Here is a 20,323-nt window from a genome sequence, read left to right as displayed (position 1 = left end):
AACAAACGTGAAACGGTGCTTGTTGAGGACAAGGTTCAATTCCTCAACTGCCAGACCTGGGTTTCACTTTATACTATAGTATATAGTAATACTGTATGTAAGGGTGAATTGTTGCAACCAGAGAAGCATGTTGTCTTAGGTTTGTATATCTATCTTAGTGTAAGTATAACACAGCTTCACTTAATAGTTGGAACATGCAGATACAGAATATTTTAAGTAATACTGTTAGAGATACTAGATTTTTGGAAAAAGCTTATTTTCCCTAAATGTGATGAAATCTAAGCAAATATTTCAAGACTTTAGGTTAGTGTTTTTTATTTTTTTGCATGTAAATAAATATATCTGAAATATGTTAACCAATATTCCCCAAATAGGTCCCAAGGTCTGATGCCTTCTGCAGTTAACCATCTAATTAGTATCTTCAAGTTATTTTTCAGCCTGCAATGAAATGCTTAAACTAATTACCAGTATTACTTATATGCGAGAGATGTCCTTGTTGAGTCCGTATTAAATCATTCTTGTTTTAATAGGTTTTGGCACTATTCACTCCACATGAAAGGAAATAGAGAAGACTGCTTGTCCAGTTCATGCAATAGTTAATGATACAAACACAAACATTCAGAACTCACAGCACAGCACAGTTTACTTGCTAGTCATTTGATACAAACAGTAGAAAGAGGGTTTTGTATCTGAAGGAGACAAACTGCATCACATTTGCCAGATAGTTGTTTGGTACAGAGAGACTGATTTTCAGACAGGTATTTCTAAAGATGAATCACAGAGTTGAATGTTTCAAACATCCCAATAAAAAAAAGCTTTCACTTATCTGTTTGTCTAAAAACAAAACAGAGCTGTTTTAGTGATCACGTACAGTTATTGAAAGATATCTAGGTGATAGGTTAGGTTGAAATAAACATAAACAACAACTCAAAAAAACATTCCAATAATAATCAGGTGGCGGCTAGTGGTAGGCGTATTCTGCTCGACCCACCAACTAACCTTTTAACAGAACATCTGGAAGTCCCAAAAACAACCACAAATTATTTTTATTCATATTTTATCTACTTTTTGTTTTGTAAACCTCACAACCTGAAGGCTTGGTAGGTTCACTGGTTGCCCCTCACAGGGTTATCATCACACTCATCATCATCATCATCATCATCATCATCATCATCATCATCATCATCCCTTTTGTGTCCTCTAAAAGCACAGACCCCTTCAACATGCTGCAACACTGTTTAAAAACTCACAATCACAACCCCTTTAACAGTAACATGTAAACTCTGTGGGATTTAATTTTTGCACTCTTTAGGAGCCGTTCGAGAACAAGGGGGCAATAATCTTCCTGCCCTCCTACTAGAAGATGTCTACGTATTTTGAACATACATGTTCAAAGTCCCACACAGAGCAGACTGCTGAAGGGCCATGCCGAGTTTACAGGATGGCACAGAAGAACTTCTTCTCCCTGAACGGGTTCTCTGACGCTGGCACCGGCGATAACAGAGGGTCCTCTTTGGCATGGGCTTCGCAGTATGACATTAAGTCTGCCGCTGCTTTTGACACCTGGAATTAAACAGACACATATGCAACATGTCAGTCTACAGTAGTTAAAGAAGTTGTTAGACACTTTGAAAAATATTCACTTTCTTTCCGAGAGTTACATAAGTAGATTGATAACACTCTCATCTCTGTATGGTAAATATGGAGCTACTGCCAGGAGCCCGTTAGCTTAGCTTAGCATAAAGACTATCAATATAGGAAAAAAGCTTTGGCTGTATTGGTAGATGCATTTTTAACTTTGGAAGGAGCCAGGCAAACTCACTCCCCCTACTTTCAGATAAAATATACATATTACAAGGTTAATTAAAAGTGTTTTTTATGGTTTAAGTCTAAGTTGCCACTGCCTTAACCACAAACCACAGCGGTAAGAAGTTTTGAGAAACGTACACAACTGAATAAATAAATTCATTATCATTGATGACACGTGTCTGCTCACCTTTATCCTGTCAATGTTGGCCTCCATCTTCAGCTGCTCCACCAGCTTCCTCGCTTGTGCGATGCTGGCCGTGTTATTGCTCGCCATGGGTGCTGTTAGGCAGGTCCTCTCGTGTGCTCTGGCTGCAAGGACGAGAAAGACACTCAAACATCCCCAACGTTGTAGTTCACCCACAGTGTGCCACTGATAAAGACCAGCACTGTATTATACAGCAGGCACGCAAAGAGGAGCACTAGTAACCCTGTTGATTATCACATGCCTGTGAACACACACGCGCACACACTCACGCGCACAAGCACACACACATACACACACATTATTTATGGTGTCAGTTGCTAGGCAGGCCATGACAGTGAGGGGGAGGAGAGCGAGGGGGCAGTGCTTTAAAGAGATAACTGATTTCAGAAGAAAAAACCTCCTATTTGGCACTAGTAATGGTGGTTTTCTTAAAGCCTTATCATATTTTTTAAAACCTCTTAGTCACCGTGTGACACAGGGACACTGTCCTCCTTCTGCATCACATGAAGGATGATAAATCAATACGTTTGTGTTTGATCAGAGGTAAGACAGGTTACCTCGCCTCAACAATGCTTTGTTTGCAGTTCTGTTTTGCATTTCAGATTAACAGTGGTGGAAAGTAACATTTACTACATTGAGTCAAGCACTGCGCTTAAGTACAACTGTATGGTTGTGCAATTCCATTCTCTACTACTTTATACTTCTACCACATTTCAAAAGGAAAAAATGTACTTTATATTCCACTACATTGAGTTTAAATCTTAAATTACTTTACTTAGATTTACCTTAACACAAAATATGATCAAATATTAAAATGTATTACTGAAATTTAAATGACCCTGCAGTTTATAAAGTAGCTTCACCAGCTACAACATTAAAATGATGTACACATTATGCATCAATGATTTAAATCCAAGAATATAATCCACCATATACATTCTGCAGAATTAGTACCCTTAATCTTGTAGTTTAAGTATATTTCAATGCCAATACATGTTATGGATCATTGTTTTCTTCTTTATTAAACTGTTCAGCAGTTTCTCTTGCCCTGTATGGAAGCATCGGCATTTGATATGTTTCTTTACCAATTTATTCAGGTATTTCCTTTTTAATTTATCACCTATCTCTATCGGTACACAGTCTCTGCTCGGTGTCCTCAGATGTTCCTGTGTGTTTTATAACCTCTTTGATAAAATGGATCAAGCTGTGGGCGCTATAAAAACGGCGTCCTCCTTGGTGTGTGATCAATCTCCCCCTCCGCCATCCATCTGTTTGCACTGTGGTACGACTCAGTGTGGGGTTAAGATTGATCTCAGCGTGAATATTGATGCTGCACGGCGGCACATCTGCTCATCTGGCAGGTGAACTGCTGCTGTCACACCGACCTGAACCCCGATGACCTGATCAATTAAAACCTGCACAGGGTCCCCGCTTACAGTTGGTCTGTTTCACCTGATAATTACATTTATTAGGGTTTGACTGCTCGCCAGAGTGCCTGTAAACCAATGTGTCCTCTAAATCTGACAAAAAGTGTTAGTACACCTGGTTTATAAAAGTCTTTCCCCTTGTTTTCTTGACTAACAGAACAGCAACTAAATTAAATGTTTTTATATGGAATTCCACATGCAGTTAGTCATTTGATGACTTTTTTTTAGATTAATCAATTATTGTGTTCTCCATACCAACTAGTAAAAATCAACAGTATTAACCCCAAAATGTTTGATTTAAGGGAGAAACATCACTTTTGAGAAGCTAGAAAGGACTTTAATGGCCCATTATTTGTGTCACAGTTACATCAGTTCTCATTATCACTACCTCATTGGTCTTATTGTTCATGTTGTACATTAATCATTTTAGAAAACTATATTTGCAGTTTGTTACTGTTTGCACTACCTAGTTAAATGCTAAACTGTAATTTGTATATTTACTTTGTGAAATACAAAGAGTTAAATGTAATCTAATCTTAAAAAATAGTAATAGACTAGCAGCTCATTTTTTAATCTGTCAAACAACTAATCAATCGGTTAAGCAACTAAGCAGTTAAGGTTGACTTGATGTATCGTGAAAGAGTTTTGTCTGATGGAATTCATTATCAAGGAAATATAGATGTGGAGGGGTTCTACATACAGTCAATATATTTGTATATTATTTCCTGTCATCTTAAGAGTCACAGGAAATAGTTTTAAAACACAAGCTTAAGTGAAAATCCACAGTATTTACACACATTTTCACACATTTTTAGGACTGAGACATTTCCTCCAAACTGGGCTGGACAATCTCAACCCGTTTTTAGTGCAAACCAACTGACAATCTGAAGAGTATGGATGAGTACAGGCTGCAGCAGACTGCACAGTATTAACAGTGCAACATAAACACTCTGTCCTCAAGTCACAGCAGCTGAGGGATGTTCTCACTCTGGGGACTGCTTCACCTTTTACGGTCGTAGGGTTTTAATTAAAACTCAGGCAGAAGTCAAAAAACTAAACTGATTATCTTGTTATTGGAATGAGTCAATTTGTACGTTAATCTAATTTGACTTGAAAAGAAGGTGGCAGGCCCAAAGCATACATAGAAAATAATTGTTACATTCAATTTGATTTTTAATCTTCAGATTTTTAGAACAGGTCAAATTTTTGGGACATTTTACTAATTTCTTTCTTACATGCTGCTATTATTTTTCAGAATGTGTTTTGTACCTTTTTCTTATATTCTTTTGTCACTTTACTAATATTTTTAGACATCTGAGACATTGTAGAACAAAGTAATAAAGAAACTTTTCCAGTTGTGTGTGATGCCAGCGTATTGGCATTTTTGTGGGGTACTAAAATGTGGTGGCCCTCTGTGGAAGCCATGTGTCAACTTCCCTGTAAAAGCCCAGTATATTTTGTATTACTGTATATGTCAGGTTAATAATAAGACTTTAAGTGAGAATGATGTCCAAATATCTTGAACACTTTTGTCTCTTGCCAAAATAAAAAATAGGCCAGACCCTTAATAAACAGTGTAATCAACAAGTAGAAATTAGTCTTTTGAATGATAATTTAGCATTTTTCGCGTTGAGACCATAATATTGTTTCAAAACTCAGGAGAGACGTCAAAAATCGGGCCAGCGTATCACCAGACTATTGATGTGCACTGTTTAAGGTTTCCGGTATGTCTGAAAAGTAGGGCTCTGTTCTTTACAGAAAATAATCAAACACTGTGTCACAATAGCCTAGTTTGAGTGGAACTGACAACAAAATGCCATGTTCTAAATAAATAACACAAAGCAAATGTGTCTCAAGGGACTAGAAGACTTTGGAGAGTTTTCACTGTACTTAAAAACATAAAACATTTTTCCGTAACAGCTCAACTTGTGGTCAAGAGACACTTCATTTCTACACAATGCTTAAAGTCAACTCTTCAGCCGTACTGTACGTTGGCACAGCGTTGCATTAAGCTAAACACTAGCGTCAACATGCTAACATGCTCACAATGACAATGCTAAAATGCGCTGGCTGTAGCAGGTAAACTGTTTACCATGTTCGACATCTTAGTTTAGGCCAGCATTGCCATACTAGAGCTGCCAGCATGACAAAAAAACACCTACAAATCTGGGATTTTTAGATCTCTGTTGCATCTAAATTACACCTACATTCTTGCAAGTGTCTAGTTTCACTTACAGTATATTGTCATTTGGCTATACAAAATGTGTAAAAAATAAAGCAAAAAAGCAGTACATAAAAGACAGCTTTTTAGCAGAGCTGTCACTGTGTCTACAAAGTTATTTTCCTGCTTATTGGCGGTGGAGTGTGTGAAAATGCCACGCTGACATTTTCATATCTTAAAAGGGAGGGGTGAGGTGGAGATGGTGGCATGGAGAGAATGCCCATGCCATGTGTTGACTCCAGGAGGAATAACTGCTACTTTTAACTAAAAAGGTTAAATGAACAATAAAGATAGTAAATGTCTCCTGTCATCTTCTGGGACATATTTTTACTTCTCCTCTGCTCATCCATACATCATTAAACCTCTTGTCCTTCCTTCCTTCCTTCCTTCCTTCCTTCCAGATGAACATAGGCCTGATCTGTGTCAGCTGTCAGCTCGTCAACTTTGCAGAAAGCTGTAACACCACTCATACCGTAATATTATGGAATTTAACATGCTCCAATGCCTCTTCTCCTTACTTGTCTTGAATTACCTTGTCTGCTTACTCCTCCGCACTCAGCCCTGGTGTCTGCCTGCAGTTCAGTCTGCACTTTGTATTCGCCCAACTCTTTCTCTGCAAAAAGACAAAAAAAGAGATAAACAGAAGTTGAATCAAGAGAGGTAAGAATCAAAGGCTGAAGCGTGGCACATTTTCATTCCTCCAGTCCAGATCCGCTTAGTCTTGTGCCCTCTAATCACTGTGTGTCAAAATGGCACAGCTCGCTCTTTCAATCGCCACTGAGAGCACAACAAACTACAGAGGGAGATGCAAGTGAATTATAATTGAGGGGACAAATTAGGAATAGTTCAACATATTCGGTAATGTGCTTTTTTGCCAAGTTACAGTAAGTGGGAAGGGGGTGGCAGTAGCTCAGTCCGTAGGGAGTTGGGTTGGGAACCGGAGGGTCACCGGTTCAAGTCCCCGTATGGACACGGAGTGTGGATTGGTGGCTTGATAGATGCCACTTCACCTCCTGGGCACTGCCAGGTGCTGTTGAGCAAGGCACCGTACCCCCCCCCCCCCCCCCCCCCCCCCCACCCGCTCAGGGCGCTGGTTCGGCTGGCAGTCCACTCACTCTGACATCTCTCCATTAGTGCATGTATAGATCCTGTGCGTGCGTATATATGCGTGCGTGTGTGTAAGTGTAGTTCAGGACTGTGTGTAAACTAACAAAGTGTGGACACAGAGTGTAAATTGTAATTTCCCCAGAGGGGATCAATAAACAGATTAAAAAAAAAAAAGATTGATGTGCTTAGTATGAAGCAGACAGTTAGCTTAGCTTAGCATAAAGACAGGAGGCATGGGGAAACAGCTAGCCTGGCTCTGTCTAAGCTAACAAAATCCTCCAACCAGCATCACTGACTAAGCTCAATAAGCTCACTAATTAACAAGTCATGTATCTCCTTTCTTTTTAAAACTGACATGTAAAAAGGTAAAGTTGTGGTATTATAGGGAGGTTATCTGCAGCAATATTTCCTTGCCAGGAATAGTGACTTGAGGTTCAGTTAGAACCAAAGACTTTATCTCAGTTCTGCTCTTAAAGGAATAGTTGGACATTTGCCACTTATTCTCTTTATTGCTGAGAGTTAGATGAGAAGGTCGATGCCACTGTCATATCTGTCTGTTAAATATGAAGCCACAGCCAGGAGATGCTTAGCTTAGCATAAAGACTGAGTTATGTGCTGGACTATTTTAGGAAGTCAATGCTTTCAGTCAAGAAATAGTATTTCTATAGCCAATAAAACCACAAGTTGTCATATTTGAACAAACATGTTTGCGTGGATTAAACAAATTAGATTTAAAGTGTTAATAAGTGATTTTTGAGGCTATCCGTAGCTCTGTTTCCAGTTTTTAGGCTAAGCTAACCAGCTGTCGGCTCCATCTTCATGTTGAAGGGACAACGTAAGAGTGGTGTATCTTCAGCAAATGAGTGTATTTCTCAAAATGTCAAACCTATTCCTTTAAGTTGAGCTTCTTTTGGTGCCGACCCATTTCCTTTTCCTCCTCGTCCTCACTCTCTGCCCCTCTTCCTCGGGTCCAACAGATTCCTTCTTAATGCATCTGTGACTCTGCAGCTCTCAAGGTTTTCTGTTGCTCTTGATAAATGGGCCAATTACACTGCATGAGCAGATCTGCAGAGGTAGGGAATCCCACCAATCGTAAATCATGGCAGCATGCAACGCTATAGCAACGTTAAAGTAAGGCATTTACTGACAAAAGCTTTGCCAACAGCACCAAAACCCCTGAGCCAGAGTATTTTAGCAACATTGAAACTGCTCAGAGTTTAAAAAGTTATTCATACACTTTTAGAAATAGAAATTATGATGAAACTGGGAAATATCTGACCAAAAAATTAGTAAACAAGATTATGATTGTGAGTTTGAGGCTTCATACCCTGCATTTGGTCTCAGGCTGAAATGCTGACGTTTGCCAGAGAAACTAGTGAAGAAGTCCTTCATCAATCACGTTTGAGTACTCAATATATAATGTTTCATATGCCAAATGGAAAAGAAAGCATCTGCACATACTGTTTGAAAGCAACTCACATATTCCTGCATATCTCGTTTAAAGTTTTACCAGAAAGACACTGAAGGTGTTTCAGGAGTCTCATTGACGGTTAGTGTTAATGTAAAACACAGTATGAACAAAAAAATCACCATTATTGACATTAGCTTTCCTGCTGACTGCTGACAAAAACTCAGAGTCACATGAGCTGTAACTTGTGACCAATTCACGATGAGTGTTATTTGCTCAGAGACATCCGGCTCGTCACCCGTCAGACTCACATACAGTATACGTCTGGGAATTTCCAGGAAAACTATACAATCATCTGCTGTTTGTGTGCTGCTGGGTCTGAAAGTAAAGACTAAAGGTTTCATAGTATTGGAGTATTTGTGTTTGCAAAAACTTTGTGCTGCAGTTGGACTTGATGGTAAAAGCACAGTGGTTGTGTGTTTTAGCTATTTATTAAGTCATTTTACATTAAAGCTAACTATTTTGCAAACCATACTGCTGTTTTAGTAACGTGGATCTATTCTGTCCAGGCAACCACTGGTTTTCAATCATTCAAATGAAATATGAAAATCTATTATTGAATTGTGTTATCCACACTTTGGACAGCACATCTGCTTCATTTTTGTCAAAGTTACAATACCGTAAGTACAGACTTTTAAAATCAACCTGTGCACCTGGATCACCACACAAACCTATGGAAAATTGAAAAATCATCACTGTGATGGATTACATAATTTAAAATTCTTCTAACTGATTTTTATACTGTAAAAAACAAAACAATAGCTGCCTATAAAAATACATTCGAAAATCTGAAACAGGAAAATAATGTACAGTACATGATTTCTTTTTTAAGTGCTAGAACCAATTTTTTTAATATAACAATTAGTGCTGTCGGTTTAATGCGTTATTAACGGCGTAAACACAAACCCATTTCAACGCCGTCGTCGGACTGTGTGTTTTGTCGTTGCGAACCGAGCTATCATCGCAGCCCGTTCAGTCTGAAATACCACTCGATGGCAAAGCACACAGCTGATGCAAATCCCCCCCACCCCCCTTGCAAAGTATTTTTTTTACCCTATTATTGATGGACAGTGTTACACTGTGTAAGAGATTATTTGCTCCAAGTGAGAATGTTAGTGTGAAACTGAACACTACAGTAGGCTATATGCCAATGTTGTTTTCCATAAAAAACATTTGCACAATGCAAGCTGATCCACTTTTCCATGTTAAGAGCATTACAATGAGAAAAAATAATAGCACAAAAAGAAATTAAGGGACATTTATAATAGATACAAATGTAAGATTAATTGCGATTATTTACGAGTTAACTATGACATTAATGTGATTAATCGCAGAAAAAAAATGTAATTATTTGACAACACTAATAATGCATCAAATGAAAAGGTGTCACTCATAGGCACCTGACTGCAACAATGAGGCTTATATTTAATAATGATATATCATATGTTTTGATTATGGCAGTAGAGCAAAACATTTTTTTGAAGTTGTGAAAGTGTCGAAGTCCTGACTGCACTCTTACATCTTTTACTGTCTACTTTTTTCTCTACTCTAAAAAAGGGCCAGAACAGTGACTGTTCTTAATAATAAAAATAAAAAATGCTGAATTGGATTTTCTCTTGGATCCTCGTATTTATGTTACAAAGCAGAAGCAAGATAGAGAGTGTTGACATTTATCTTAATGCTTTGTCAATATGTTCTCTACTTTTATGCCAGTCAAGCATCTTGAACTGAACTGCACTGTAGGTGAAAAAGACAGATAGGTGCATTATGGGATGCGACTGGTGATCCATTTCTCTCCTATGTTCTAGCCTTCTGCTTCCCATCCCTCCCTCTGTGGAAGACAGGTGTTCAGTTATGGGACTAAATCCCCTCCAGCACGCTTTGTCCTGCTGCTAACACCACCGAATCAATCTGACCCCCTCCGCCATCCTTCCCCTGACATTTGGAGCTGTTTTGAACCCCTTTCCTCCGGGTTTTTGGGGGGTCTCTGTTTCTGACGAGGCCCTCCAAAGATGTGATTATAGCTGATGCTCGAGTCCGGGTGTTGCAGACTTAAAGGATGATTAAGCGCAGCAGGAAACATCCTAGTGAGGAAAATATAATTCTTGGCCTGTCAAGAGTGATGATCTCTCGCACTCCCACACATGTTGACTCTTGGTTCTCCCTTCCTTTTTCTCTTTCTGTAGTGTATACCTTATCACGTTATTATAATAATTATTTTACCCCATCCAAAAAGATAAATTGAGTTGGCCAGGTAGGGAGTGTTCTGTCCTCTGTGACGCCCAGGGTGTAAAATCAGAGCGTGGTAATTAAAAATCTGTCCCCAGCTCAGCCATCTGGACCCTGGAGAGCCAATGATTAACCTGCGAGGGTCTGCAGGGAAGTGAGGAAGCAGGACGGGACCCCTGCTCGGAGATAACCCAGGCTAAGTTTTGAGGGCAGCTAAGCACTGTTAGTTACTGTTGCTATTCATGTCATATTATAATGACAACGGTGCAGATTTTATCATAGTTATTTTGAAGCAATCCGGACCTGAATCCTTAATCCTTGACTTTAGACAGTTAACATATGCCTCTCATTTCTAGCCAGCAGCCACTGAAATGACAAAACATCAGCTATCAGCTGTAGTTAACAAGCTAATTAAGCTAACGAACGTTAGCTCCGTGAGTTGGTTGCTTTAATGGTAATGCTTTTTAATGTTTCCAGCTAAAATACAATTTTGTAAAACAAAATTAAATAACAAAACACCACATTGGCCTACATCTCATGCTAAAAGGTTGAGGATAAAGCTGCATTTACCTGGTAAAAAGTTTTTATCCTCACTAGTGATCAATGTAGAAGACACAGCTTTGGTTTTGTAGTGTTTTCAAGTTTAGAACTACTTCATCTTAGTATTGTAAGTATGATAAGGAAAAATGTAGGGTTTCATTCTAAATAACTTTGGTTGGGTGTTTAGTTCACATACTTGTGAACAATAGGTTTTTAATTTTAATGTTAGAAGAGAAAATGCTTGTGGATGAGGCACCAGTGTGTAGATGTGATGCCATCTCTGATAACGTTCGCTGGAGTTGTTGAAGAATAAATCCAATAAAGATCAGCTAACGTTCAGCCTAAACTCTGATAGCATCCAGGACTGGCTACCACACAGTGAGGAAATATTTCACAGTGAATATGCTAGTCCTTAAACATAACTTAACCTTTAATCCCACAAAAGAATGTACGCTGAGGTAGCAAGCTATTTAGTCATCCACCTAACAATAGTAGTTTACGTTAACACAGATAAATACATTGTTCAATCTTTTCCTTGCACTGACAATTGCAACTGCATTGAACCACTCTCACTACAGCCTCATTCACACTTCACATGTGGCAAAATCATAGACTGTTAAAACTAACGGACAAACCATCCGGTTCGGCAAAGTGCCGCAAATGCAGAAGTGCCTTAAACCTGCATTCTATCTAAATTCCAGCAAGAGTCAACAAGTGCGGTTGCAAAATGAGGTCGGTTTCTGCAGTTACTATGAAAAAGTGACCCACCCACTTATTACCTCAATAAACATGCTCATAAGAGTTTAGGGTTTCAATTGCTAGTTGTAAGTCTTTGGCAACAAAGAATGATGAAGATTTTTTGAATTATGGTCTCGTTTATTTTAAAATCGGCAATAAAGCAGGAGGTGTTTTAGGGTGTGGCTATGATGCGAAAGCGTGTGACGTAATGTGGCTCCTCCCACTCGTCTAAAATCGTCACATCCGCAAACAGGATGGCTGCGCTTGTGATGGCAAACTCAAGGAGTCATAGGATATCTCCACATACCAATGGGTGACGTCACACATGCGCTGTCCATTAATATTAATTAGGAGGCAGTTTGAACTGGGAGCCTTGCCTTTATTACAGTTCTTCTAATAAAGTGCCTAGAAACCACTAGATACGAAATATTTTCTTGTCACTTGGGTGAACCGGCCCTCTAAATAAGACGACTGTGGAAAAACTGTGTGGTTTATTACATGAAAAAACCTACTGACTCCAATTGTGTTACTGTAAAAGCTGACACGATACATTTCTGTGCTGACTGAGTCATTTCCTATGTGTGTGTTTTACTACAAAACCAAAACCCCACTGCGGACTTTTAAAAATGCAAAGTCTGTTTTCTATTATTTCTTAAAAAACAAGACAGCAGTGATGTATGTTTATGCAAAAGCCCTCACACGCATGCAGAAAGTTATCACAGTGGGACTGAGTGTACCATCCTGAGTGTGTCATAGAACAATGAGGTACAATGAGGTACAGGCTGCGATGTCACCGTCAAATGATAGGAAAGGTTGCACAGAGCGAGTATAAATAAATTGGAATAAAGTTTATCAGAAAGATTAAACGGTATCTTCTTCCAGGGTGGCCTTTACAGCAACTGCAGTAAAGGAGGAGTAACATAAAACTGTCAAATCAAGATGGATATTGACTATGGAATGTAATAAAGCACAGATCCCTGACTTTGAATCGGAGAAAGGACACCCCTCCCACTGCAAACAAAGATAAAGAGATGGGACACAGAGAGCAGAGCTGTCAGGCAATGACTGTCTAGGGAGATGACTCTGAGTGTGACAGCTGAGCGTCCTTCTCCATCACTATTTCTGTGTGAGACCTGGAGCCGACCTTCAGGCTCTTATCACAACAGACTCATTATACAGGAATATCGAACAGTTTTGTCCGGAGGTTTACTGTTTTGTAAAATATGAACAATAACACTATTAGCACATTAAAAGATTAAAGTTAAAACAGTATGACAGTAATACAAAAGTTGCTGCTTCTATGACTACCATTAGAGCAGATATTTGTGTAACACCGACTTTGTTTTAACAACATACTGTGAAAGTGAAAGTGAAAATGTATATTAATAAAAGTACACTTGTATGCGTTTCTTCATCATCTTCTTACTTCTATATTCTCTTTTTGTCTGTTCTTAAAGTCTGTCCAGAATTAATAATTATTTTATCACCTTGCATATTGTGTTCATCTAATTGTGAGTCATCAACCACCCTGAGAGTCATGTTTTTTGTTTGTTTTACTATAATAAAGCCACAGCGGTTTGGATCCGTACTGTATGTGGAAGGGAGGCTTGTGGTTTTGTTTAATTCATGAGTTTCTTTTAAATGCTAACACTATGTACTAGGAGTGGAACGGTACACAGAAGTCACGGTTCAGTTCATACCTCGGTTCAGTCATCACGGTTCGGTACAATGGAGGGAAAAGTAAAACAAATACACAGTAAGCCATTTTTTTGATTGTTTAGGTCTCAGGCTGTACCAAGTGTCATACAGTCTCTCCATTGAGCTAGCTGCAAAAAGCCTGAAATGTGTAAGATGTAAACAGTAAACAATAAATACCCCACATCATCTCCAGACTCCATCTGTAACTTGTAAACAAAATAAGACAATCAGCTGTAATGACCTAAACAGGTGACCTGATTAATGCAACATTATCACGTCTCTCAGCCATTTTTCACCGCAGAAAGCTGCTGCCTGACTGGCTAAAGCTTAAATAGTATTATATAGTATATACTGGGGCCAGGCCAGGCCAGCTAAGCGGCGTCTTTCTCCCGTTGCGTCCTGCTGTCTCTCATACCTACACCGGCCCCACACCTAGCCCCCCCCATCCCCATCTACATATCCACAGAGCAGAGAGGGGAGGGGCTGTTCCTCAGTCACAGAACAGAACACTGTTTTGGGGGCCAGAAGAGAGAAATACTGTCAAGGGTCAGGGACTTAGAGGACTCAAATGTAGAGAGCAGGCAGGCTGGCAGGAAAAGGTTTCAGCTTGAGGATTTATTTGACCAAAATACTAAAAAACAAAGGTAGTACAAAAAACAGGGAAATCCAGGAAGCACAGAACTTCACACAAACTGACCAAAGACAGTTAAAGAAGTGGACCAACAGATCCTGGTGTTCTGGACGGAGAACAGTGAAGGAAAATGGAAGCACTTTTCCGGTGATGGGACAGGAAGTAAAACAAGAGAGAAAACCAGACCGTCAAAAAAAAAAAAAACGAAAACGGAGCAAATTACAAAAACAGACTACCAAAATAAGACAGAACACCAAAACAATAACAAATACTGTACCTTGCATGCTCACTGGACAATACCGGTGTCATTTCTACAGAAAGTTGTCTTTCCTACAGAAAGTTGCAGGATATGTTCATAGTTTCTTTTTTTTTTTAAACTTACTAAGGGGGTCTGAAAAGTTAAATCTAGCAACAAAGTCACTAGGTTAACAACTCTTTGTGTTGCTATCTCTGACTCACTAAAATTGCGTGCATAGGCGGAGCTCGGCTACATATGGTGCGCCGAGCTTCACAGCTAAAGCGGGGCCACATATTAGGTGTCCCTGAAGAACCCGCGTATCTAAGAATAGTTCCACATTGCATTAGTTCTGCATTAGATTAGTAAATTTGCACGCAAGTTTTATTTATTTTTATACAGTGTATTTTCCATGTAAATTCATGTGCCGAACCGTGACGCCCGTTTTGGTTCAATACAAATACATAAACCATTCCATCCAGTTGTTAGAGTAACAGAATATCATAGTTCACAAAAAAGCAGCGCAGTGACGATTCAGACATTTCATACACACGACGTGTGTATCCTCCATTCAACCCGTGCTGGACCCATTCATAAGGAGTCAGCCGTCGCTCTGTGAATAGTGTCAGTTAGACTCGAAAAAAGTTAAAATCAACAAATAATCGTGAGAATAATCGTGATCACAATATTGATCAAAATAATCGTGATTATCATTTTGGCCATAATTGTGCAGCCCTATATGTGGGCCTGCTCTACCCACTGAATCAACCCAGCCACACACAGTATCTTTCTAAGTTTGGCATATAATAGTTGGTTTGTGTAGGACCATGTTGCTAATATCCCATTCCTATGTTTCTTTTTTGCTTCCTACAGTAGATTCAAAATTTAACATGAAATGTTTTATTCTCTATCTATTAGTCTTTATTAAATCGTACATTAACCCTAACTCTCTTTCTCTCTCCTTCCTCGTGCCGCTACCTCTCCATCAGACCACGACCACCCGTGAATATTCGATTAGTCCGGACATCTGTGCCACCCCCAGCATGCCCTACCCATCCTGCCATTTTAAAGATGGTAGTGTGTGTGTGTGTGTGTGTGTGTGTGTGTGTGTGTGTGTGTATATATATATATCTATATATATCTATATATGTGTGTGTGTATATATATATATATATATATATATATATATATATATATATATATATATATATATATATATATATATATATATATATATATATATATATATATATATATATATATATATATATATATATATATATATATATGTATGTGTATGTGTTGGTTGTTAATCTAGGTCCCATAAGGGGGAGGGGTGAAGGCAGTGGCCCTGGAAATGATGCATCCTCTGGGAGTCTAGGAGGCAGCAGGGAGGAGGCTTATTGCTCCAGGGAGCACAAATGTGGTCTATTATGTTTATTAAATGAAACGATCAAGGCCCGGCATGAATCTTCTTTGTTAGATTAAAGCAGTTACCAAGTGGTTTTCTTTTCATAAACGTTTAAAGACTTGCATCTAAAATCTTTGATATGAGTTATGTAACAGCAGTGCAGTTAGTGGGGTAGAATTAATGCCTGACACTGATTTCACAGGAACAGCCACAGACTTTAGATGTATACCAAAAAAAACTGTTTTGTGTGACCAGGATTGACAATTAACACCAGTCACCTGCCATATAATGCTGGTGAATTTAGGCTGTGAGTAAGAGGGCTGTTTTTCATTCCCCTGGCCCCTTTGCAGGAAACCGTTGATCATGTGACCTGCTTGGAAATCATATTTGGAAGTGGCAAATTTAAAAGGTTTTATTCAGGCCCCATGTGTCAAAATAATAGTTTTACCAAGAACTTGTGTGCCTTAAAACTCTCTTCTCCTTCAAGAGTGAGGAATCAGCAGGATCTCAGCATTTGCCTTGAGTGAGTAGGCATAAACATACTTTTCCTCTGGAATCAATCAGCATGCCAAGAATAACACGGCCAGACTCCTGGGCTGTTAACAATATTACAAACATCCGGGGTTGTTTAGATTCTGCTGAGAGTTTGAGTGCACTGCTTAGACTGTTTCTCCAACTGTACATTTGGCTGAATAGTAATGACAGTGTATCTGCTTTGGGGAGCATTCTGCTTGTGATAGATTTCATCCAAACTATCAGAAAGATTTGTGTCTGATGCTTCCAGAGGTGAAGACTTCAGACTTGGACTCGGGTCGGAAATACGTCGCAGGCTAGGTTCAGACTGCAGGCCTTAATTCTCAATTTTGATTTATTGCCAGATTCGATTTTTTGGACTGACTGTTCACATTATTTATTTATTTTTAAACGTGGCCTACATCAGACTCAATTATGAATGGTTTATGGTTTATGCCACCGGGTGCAGTCCCGTGGGTCTACTACGTTTTCATTGTGCACTTAAAATAGCTCTGAATTCATACAGTGTTTGTGCTACAACTTTTAAAACATATTAATTTAAATAAGGACTATTTAAGTGTTTGGACTGGTAAGTTGATGTACCTTTGAAAAAAATTATGCACTGATCTACAGACGTATCTTTAGCCATGTAAGTTCTATGGGAAAGGGTAGAATTGTGACAATGGTGGCGTGACATCAGCCGCATGAATTACAATCGGCCTGTCGAGACTGAAGTCGCATTTTTTTTAAATCCGACCTATGATTGGGACCACGTATTAAAGTTGGCCATATCATAACTAAAAAGTGACTTGGAAAATGATCCGAATATTTGATGCTTCAATTGAGAGAGCCCGATTTGACTGCCAATTTCACATTTGAATCTTCGCAGAGTTGTTATGAAACAAGGATCATGCCATTTTGAATATATGAGAGTGCTCAAAATTGTACATAAAACTCTCTCCCAATAGCAATGTCAATATACAGCGTATTATTATATACATTTTAACATATAATGCTGTATAAAAATGTGAAAAGTAAGACGTTTTTAATAAATCTTTGCGTGAATCAATCCAAACTGCCCCATGGCAGATTTAATTTCACCTTCCATGATCCGTAATCAGAACTTGTCTTTAACTGACAATGACTGGGAAAAGAAAAGTGTGGTGTACTTTGAAATAGTAAGAGATGATCCAAAAAAAGTAAGATGCAAGTTATGTCAACAGCTCATGTCCTACAAATTGACAACAACAACTGTGCCCTTTCACTTAAAACGGGAAAGTTGCTTAACGATAAGATTCTGGGCCTAGACAAGACGGTTCACTCTTTTATTTATATGATGGCTGTATTAATTTACAAACAGCATACAATGGCGGGACTTATAAGATATATTCCTCTTTCTAGATTTACCTTCAGTGTCAGACTGATCAAGACAGTTCATCTGGTAGTAATACAGTATTACTACTCCCTAAATTGTTGATATGACTTGAGTCTTAAACACAAAACAATAACAACAAAGTCTCACACTTTACCCTCAAGGAGTTAAGTATGGCTTGGATAAGAATCCTGGCAAAATGTATCTAATACTTGAGACAATGACTGAATTTAGACTTCACAAAAATAAGGACTTGGACAGAAAAACGATTTACCTTGACTTAAAAGTATTTGTAATCTTAAGTTTTGCTATTGGGGACCTAAAACCTGTCTTGAGACTTGGTTGGACAAGACTTGAGACTTGAATCCGACATGCTCCATAATAATTGAAAACAGCTCTGGAGACCCACTTGAGTCAAATTTAAATCACACAAACAGGAGGACTTTGGAGCTTCAGGACATGGCAACTATTGGGTTTGAATCTGAAAATTGTCATATTTTTCCTTTAAGGAATAAATGATTTAATTGAATCTTGGTTGGACAAGACCTGAGGTTTCTCTTGCAATTGCATTAAAAGACTTAAAAACAGCTCTGATCGGGTTGAGGCTTGAGTGAAACCTGAGTCAAAAAAATTAGGTCATAAGACTGGACTTAAGACTTAAGATTTAACTTACTTGAGTCTTGACTCCCTAAAGACTTGACTTATAAGCAAAAAAAAAAAATCAAGTTTTCCCATCCGGGACTTGAAACCTGACTTAAGGAGAATTCCAGAATAGAGACCTTAGTTGAGACATTGCTGGATATGATTTGAGACTTGACGTTGCGCTTCCCCAAAAGACTCAAAAAACAACTCTGGATGCTTCTTTTCTGAAAGACCAAAAAATGGTTGAATAAGCTTAAAACCTGAAATCAACCCATTGAGAAGCATACAAGTGCAACGAGTGCAAAGGTTGAAGCCTTCAGTCCAACAATATTCTTCCAACTTCATGTTGCCTTCTCTCTGAAGCCGTGTACATCTCTGAGAAACAAGTTGTAGATAGATAACTTCAGCAAGAACGACGCTTTAAGGAGGCTCAGATCAATGTTGGTTGAATTTTTAAGGCAGTGATTGGAGTGGAGAAGTCAAAGTAGTTGACAAGGTGTGGATAGCTATTCATTCTTCCATCTTTCTTCCCGTATTACCTCTTTGCTTTCTAACTGTAACACTTAATGTTTTCCATTGTGATCTCAGGGTTTTTGATCTATCTTGTTTATCAATGGATACTTTGTGTGCTGCCCGTCTAGTCTCAACATTGCTGTGTGTGAAACAACCTGTGGCCTTGGAGCAGCCTGCCCTCAAGATACAGTACACCAGACGCCCGGACGTTGAGCTATTGCGTAATTTTGGCTCTCTATGTGCGTTTGTAACAGGCCTGGATATGTAACACACATGATTAGATGATTTAATGTGAGTTGTATATGCCAATGCCTTTGTGTAATGAGCTAAGAATGGTAAAAACAGCACACCTGCGTTTGTTTTCTCAGTTTTCCTGTGAACTATATCTGTATATGAGTAACATTAAAACACCAAACCCCCCTTCTCATCCTCCTCCACCTCCTCCTCCTCTCCCGACCATCTGCCTGATACAATCACTACATGAAGCTAGTGTTTGGTCAAATGCTTTCTCATCACCGTATGGAGGGCGAGGGAGTTGAGAATGGACGGTAAACCTCACTGGAGGCTTGTGGGATTCCTCTCTGCTTTTTCTGCTGCCTCCGTCTTTTGCATCCCCTTTTCCACATCTCCCCTTTCAGTCTCTTTTTCATCCTCTCTGCTCGTAAAAATATTCCCCAGAAAAAGATGCCCTTAATTCCTCTGGCTCCACATTAAAAGATCTTCCCAATTCTGAGGGAAGAAAAAGGAACGGAGGAAGACTAGACGGGGTTCGATTCTCTTATTCCACCTCAAATATACACATATGTATGAAATACATATGTATGAAATGAGGCGCAAGATGATGGGAAGTAATACCAGCAAATCACCTGACAGTAAGCAGGTTTTTAGAGATTTTAGAGGGAGGAGGGGATTCCATGATGTAAACCAGCCAGCAGCATCAATCTTGCCCTCTCGAGTACTGACAAAACGACATATGAAAAAACCCTCCGCCCCTTGGAACACACCCTGTTTTAGATGTGATTAACCCAGATGCCACCAAAACAGAAAAAATAAACAATACCCACCCCACAAAAATTTAAAATCCTACCTTTTTTTGATGTATGTATGGTCTCTCCGTGACGCCAAACACATTCAGTCCTGTGGAGTAGTATCCACGCGTCCTCCCCTATTTCTGTCACACACAAACACACACACTCACACACAGACACACACACACACAGTCAGTCAGTGAGGCAGGCGAGTACATCCACACACACACTCCTCTCTCTGTATGCCTCTCCCTCTCTCTCTCTGCTACAGCTGAGATCCTCCCTGCCTCCCTCCTCACTGCTGCTCTGAGTCTCCACCCTTCAGCCAAACGCTCAGGCTGTAAGAAACTACCCTCCTCCTTCTCCTTTTCCTCCTCCTCCCTCCTCTTTTCTGCTATCAGGACACACTCCTTCCATCTCCCAAAGGTCCACAGGAAAAGCTGTCTCTCTAAACACCTAAAGTAAACAAATGCATACCAGGACAGCTGACAATCTGGACTAGCTGGATTTCCGTCTTGATAAATATTCAATATATG

The 20,323-nt window shown here is 39.2% G+C and overlaps 1 protein-coding gene across 4 annotated transcripts; it reads right to left on the bottom strand.

Annotated features, from left to right (window-relative positions):
- Window positions 1-507: 507 nt before the first annotated feature.
- LOC117935757 (guanine nucleotide-binding protein G(I)/G(S)/G(O) subunit gamma-2) lies at window positions 508-20,099 on the bottom strand. 4 transcript variants are annotated; one of them, XM_034858200.1, is made up of 4 exons: window positions 19,847-20,099; window positions 6,195-6,275; window positions 1,997-2,118; window positions 508-1,563 (listed from the first exon to the last, which is right to left on the bottom strand). In XM_034858200.1, exons 3-4 carry the CDS (start codon window positions 2,081-2,083, stop codon window positions 1,435-1,437), a joined length of 216 nt encoding a protein of 71 aa, XP_034714091.1. In that variant the 5' UTR covers window positions 2,084-2,118; window positions 6,195-6,275; window positions 19,847-20,099; the 3' UTR covers window positions 508-1,434. The 4 variants fall into 4 exon arrangements, with proteins under 4 accessions (XP_034714091.1, XP_034714090.1, XP_034714092.1 ...); XM_034858199.1 differs by having other exon boundaries at window positions 6,195-6,277; window positions 19,850-20,028; XM_034858201.1 differs by lacking the exon at window positions 19,847-20,099 and adding an exon at window positions 19,626-19,753.
- Between the last annotated feature and the right edge of the window lie 224 nt (window positions 20,100-20,323).

This window comes from Etheostoma cragini, chromosome 20 (assembly GCF_013103735.1).
Source record: "Etheostoma cragini isolate CJK2018 chromosome 20, CSU_Ecrag_1.0, whole genome shotgun sequence".
In the NCBI taxonomy this organism is placed as follows: Eukaryota; Metazoa; Chordata; class Actinopteri; order Perciformes; family Percidae; genus Etheostoma; species Etheostoma cragini.
This window is presented reverse-complemented; position numbering and strand designations above follow the sequence as displayed.

Excerpts from the sequence above, each read along its gene's own strand:
- LOC117935757 (XM_034858199.1), bottom strand. The coding sequence starts at position 19,890 with ATGTGTTTGGCGTCACGGAGAGACCATACATACATCAAAAA. Across the intron at positions 6,278-19,849 it reads GACCATACATACATCAAAAA|AGAGAAAGAGTTGGGCGAAT; the intron begins AAGGTAGGATTT and ends TTGTCTTTTTGC. Across the intron at positions 1,564-1,996 it reads CCAACATTGACAGGATAAAG|GTGTCAAAAGCAGCGGCAGA; the intron begins GTGAGCAGACAC and ends GTTTAATTCCAG.